The 4,120-nt window shown below is 47.2% G+C and overlaps 1 protein-coding gene across 1 annotated transcript; it reads right to left on the bottom strand.

Annotated features, from left to right (window-relative positions):
- Nucleotides 1-3,000: 3,000 nt before the first annotated feature.
- Nucleotides 3,001-3,887, bottom strand: LOC120100607 (glutamic acid-rich protein-like). The gene has a single exon (XM_039103347.2). It carries the CDS (start codon nt 3,693-3,695, stop codon nt 3,168-3,170), a length of 528 nt encoding a protein of 175 aa, XP_038959275.1. The 5' UTR covers nt 3,696-3,887; the 3' UTR covers nt 3,001-3,167.
- Nucleotides 3,888-4,120: the final 233 nt, after the last annotated feature.

Raw genomic sequence — 4,120 nt, 5'->3', positions numbered from 1 at the left:
CCCAGATAAAGGAATGAAGGCCTCCTTATAGGGAACAGGGAAACTCTCTAGAAGGATTAGGTAATCTAAAAATTTCATTGGTAGGTTTTAGGGAGTCGCAGGTGATTAATGGTCTATTCCTTCAGTCATGTGATGAAATAGGGCTGTCCAGCGCAGATGGCCTGTGATGGTTTGCATACGCTTGGCCCAGGGAGTGGCACTATTAGAAGGAGGGCTTTGTTGGAGGAAGTGCGTTACTGTGGGGGGTGGGCTTGGAGATCCTCATCCTAGCTGCCTGAAGATGCTGAGTCTGTTCCTGGCTTCCTTTGGGTGAAAATGTAGAACTCAGCTCCTTCTGCACCATGTCTGCCTGGATGCTGGGATGCTGCTATGCTGGCATACTCCCACCTTAATGATAATGGACTGAACCTCTGAACCTGTAAGCCAGCCCCAATTAAATATTGTCCTTTATAAAGCTTACATTGGTCATGGTGTCTGTTCACAGCAATAAGACCCTAACTAAGATATGGCCCATTCTGAGATAAGATATTTACCCATTTTTGTGGTTATCCTCAGGCTGTTCTTCAGGAGAGGAATTTATGATCTTGTTTTGGATTTTGGGGCCTTTTCCTAGAGCTGGTCTCTTATAACCTAGTTTCTGGGACTTATGGTCTATTCCTGAAGCTGGTGCCTTATAGTCTTTTTTGAAATCAGGCCTGGTCCTCAAAATGGAGACAAATGGGATCCTTAAATGGGGAAAAAGAATTTATATTGTCCTTTCAGTTGCTGTGCCAGGAACTGAACCCAGGGCCTTACCGTTATGATCTAAGAAACAAGATGCCACAAAGTCACACCATGTGACAATTCCCTAATGGGAGATTTACTGGGAGCATGCAGAGGCTGACCCTGAGCGAGGGAGGAAGGGGAAATTAGGATGTGGAGAGGAGGCACTGACATTTTATAAGGGGATATAGAGCATGTGCATAGGGAAGATGTGATTCATGGCAACAGCAGGAGTGTGTCATATCTTGGCTCCTAGTGATGACGTATCCTGCTGTCTCTAGGTCCCTGAGGACAGGCTGGAAGGGATGCTTGCTGGCTAATGTTAGCAATCAGGCAACCTCCAGGTCCAGCCCCATCTGGTGACACCCCAGGGACAATAGGACTCGTCATCATTAGCTGCATAGAGGAGATACATCTCCATTGTCACCTGCTGCGTGTCCCTCTGCACATGTCCAGTGGTCCTAAAGGACCCTAGGGGCTCTTGCCAGCCTTACACCCACCCACCTCTAGTCAAGCATACCCCAGTTTCCAGCTTTCCACCTTGGGTTGAGGCTAGGCCAAGTTCCATTCTCCACCCACAGTTCTTGGGAGGAGCAGGAACATTCTTGAAAAACCACAGAATGCACTGACTGATAGTCACCTGACCCTCTGGTCCCAGATAGAATTTGAATGTGTGTCATAATCTGCCCACGCTTGCTAGCCAATAGATTCAAAGATCAATATGCTTAGCCAATAAGTTTAAACTGTAATCTTGCTGATGTAACCTGTACCCCTAAAACTGCTTGTTATAGCCATTCAGGGTCACCTTCTAATCACTTACCATGAGAGACTGATTTAGGGTTGACCCCAATGTGCTGGAAAATAAACTTCTTGTGTTTGCATTGAATTCTGTTCTTGTGTCTCACTTCGGGGGGTCTTCTGGTAGTTAAGACTCACTTTGAGTCTTACATTTGGTCCATTGGCCGGGAAGCCAGATCCTCTATGAGGTCTCGAAGGATGGTGGTCAGAGGAACAGCCCAAGCTTGCTGTCAGGTACCATAATTGTCTGTATCTGTGTTGTCTGTATCCATGTTGTCTATATTCATATTGTCTGTCTTGCTTTCAGGTTGCTAGTGAGCATCTGTAAGGCTTAGAGAGCCTCTGGTCTGCTGTGGTCAAGTGGGGCGGGCAGATGTGCCTTAATGTTGTGACCTGGGGGAATCTGGAGGATGCTTCAGGTCTCCCAGAGGGAGTTGGGAGGACTCTGCTCCTTTTGGAACCTGTTAGACTTGATACAAGCAAGAGCTGGTCAAGTCTCCTGATTACCTGGTTTCTGTGCCCATGGCAGGGGCAAACTGTCTATGTGTTGATTGTCTATCTGTTTTCGTGGACTTGGACTGATGTTATTTTTCAACATGGGACAGACTGAATCTACCCCATTAAACATCCTAGTTAACTACGGAGGGAAGTTAGGGAAAGAGGAGAAAGTAGTAGGAAAGAAGGGCAGGTTAGATAGTCTCTGCTCCTCTGAATGGCCCACCTTTGGAGTAGGGTGGCAACCTGTAGGGACTCTTGATTTGCAGGTGATCAAAGCAGTAAAGGAAAGAGTTTTTAGGCCAGGGTCCCTCGGGCACCCAGACCAAGTGCCCTATATAGTTACGTGGAAGGATCTAGTGAAGGACCCTGCCTCCCATCCCCCAGATAAAAGACTTTATCTCTGAGACCCTCGCAGGTCCTGGTTATGGAGGAGAAGAACCCTGTAGAGACCAATGAGTCTGCAAAGAACAACATCCTTAAGGCTTCCATAGTGGATCTGACACTGATGGATCCTCCACCCCCTTACCCCTCTACCAGGGCCCCAGTTCCCATGGCCCCTCCTCAAGGATCTCCCCTGAGCCCTCATCCAGCATTCCTTTATCCCTACCTTGCTCCAGCCCCAGCAAGGGGAGAGGGTGGGAAGGGACCCTCAGAACTGTGAACAGTCATTAGAACCCAGAGCAAAAGGACCACTTCACATGATACAACAGTGGCCCTCACCCTCTGAGACTACAAGCCTATAGATGAGGATGGCAATCAGGCCAAGCAATATTGGCACTTCTCTTCAGCTGACTTGTACAACTGGAAGGCCCAACGCCCCCCTTTTCAGATAGTGCCAAGGGGCTGATTAATCTCTTTGAGATTATTTTATTTACTCATCAGCCCACTTGGGGTGATATCCAACAACTTTTTTTTTTTCATTTGAAATGCTTTTATTTTTGTTTTAATGATTAAACAGAGGGGGGAGTTTTCAATGTATATATGTGTGGATGAAGAATTTTAGAATAGGATGATCATTAATTTGTCGTGTGTTAATGAATGTTAGATGATCTCCAATCCACAGGGAACCAATGTATTGATTCTGTCTTCATCCATAGCTTCCTTCGCCCTCAATAGGCATGAAGGATAATCTCCTCCCCACGATCTTCATCGTTATCTTCCCCTTCCCCTTCCTTCTCCTCCTCATCCTCTTCGTATTCATAGTCATCGTCATCATCTTCTTCATCATCATCATCTTCCTCCTCTTCTTCGTTTTTGTAGTCCTGTTGATTTTCATCTTTCCTCTGATCTTCATCATCATTTTCTTGGTCACCATTCCAGATATACCAATCTTCTTCAACATCAGGCCAGACCTCTTCGATTTCAGGCCACATATCCTGGACAGCGGGCCAGACCTCTTCTACATGTGGCCAGACCTCCTCAACATCAGGCCATATCTCCTCCTGCCCACACTCTTCCTCAGTAATGGCTCTCACCACTGCCTGCGAAACCAGAAATGCTGCGGTTCCATCGATGTCATCTGCAGCTTCTTCGATTGGCAGCACGTGCAGGACAATTTGCCTGGCGTCGTGCCCCATCTCACCACCTTCTCGCTCTTGGTCAGGTAATCCAGGTTCCTGCTCTGCAACAGCAGACATGACACAAAATACCTGCCAGGAAAGATCTTACACAGTAACTTCGAGCTTTGAAGGTGGTGGTTAGGATGGGGCGTTGTTAGGGTGACTGCCACCCAGAAGACGGAGGATGTTGGTCAGAAATACCTCCTGGAAAGCAGTGAGAGCAGTAGAGAAGATTTTCCACTGGTGAGCTGATGGAGTTGGTACGTATGGAGTACCGTCTGTAGTCCAATGATTTAGCAGTGGCTCTGTCCCAAGAGGCAGGCAGGCAAAAAAAGGGAGCCCCAACAACTTATAAGAGTGCTCTTCATGACCAAAGAGTGAGAGAAGATAATGCAGGAAGCCAGAAAGAGTGTCCCATCAGACTCAATCAAAGGGGCACCTTTGATTGACCAGGCCATCATTGACAGCAGGTTTCCCCTGACTAGACCTGACTGGGACTTTAA

This window comes from Rattus norvegicus, chromosome 2 (assembly GCF_036323735.1).
Source record: "Rattus norvegicus strain BN/NHsdMcwi chromosome 2, GRCr8, whole genome shotgun sequence".
In the NCBI taxonomy this organism is placed as follows: Eukaryota; Metazoa; Chordata; class Mammalia; order Rodentia; family Muridae; genus Rattus; species Rattus norvegicus.
This window is presented reverse-complemented; position numbering and strand designations above follow the sequence as displayed.

Excerpts from the sequence above, each read along its gene's own strand:
- LOC120100607 (XM_039103347.2), bottom strand. The coding sequence starts at position 3,695 with ATGTCTGCTGTTGCAGAGCAGGAACCTGGATTACCTGACCAAGAGCGA.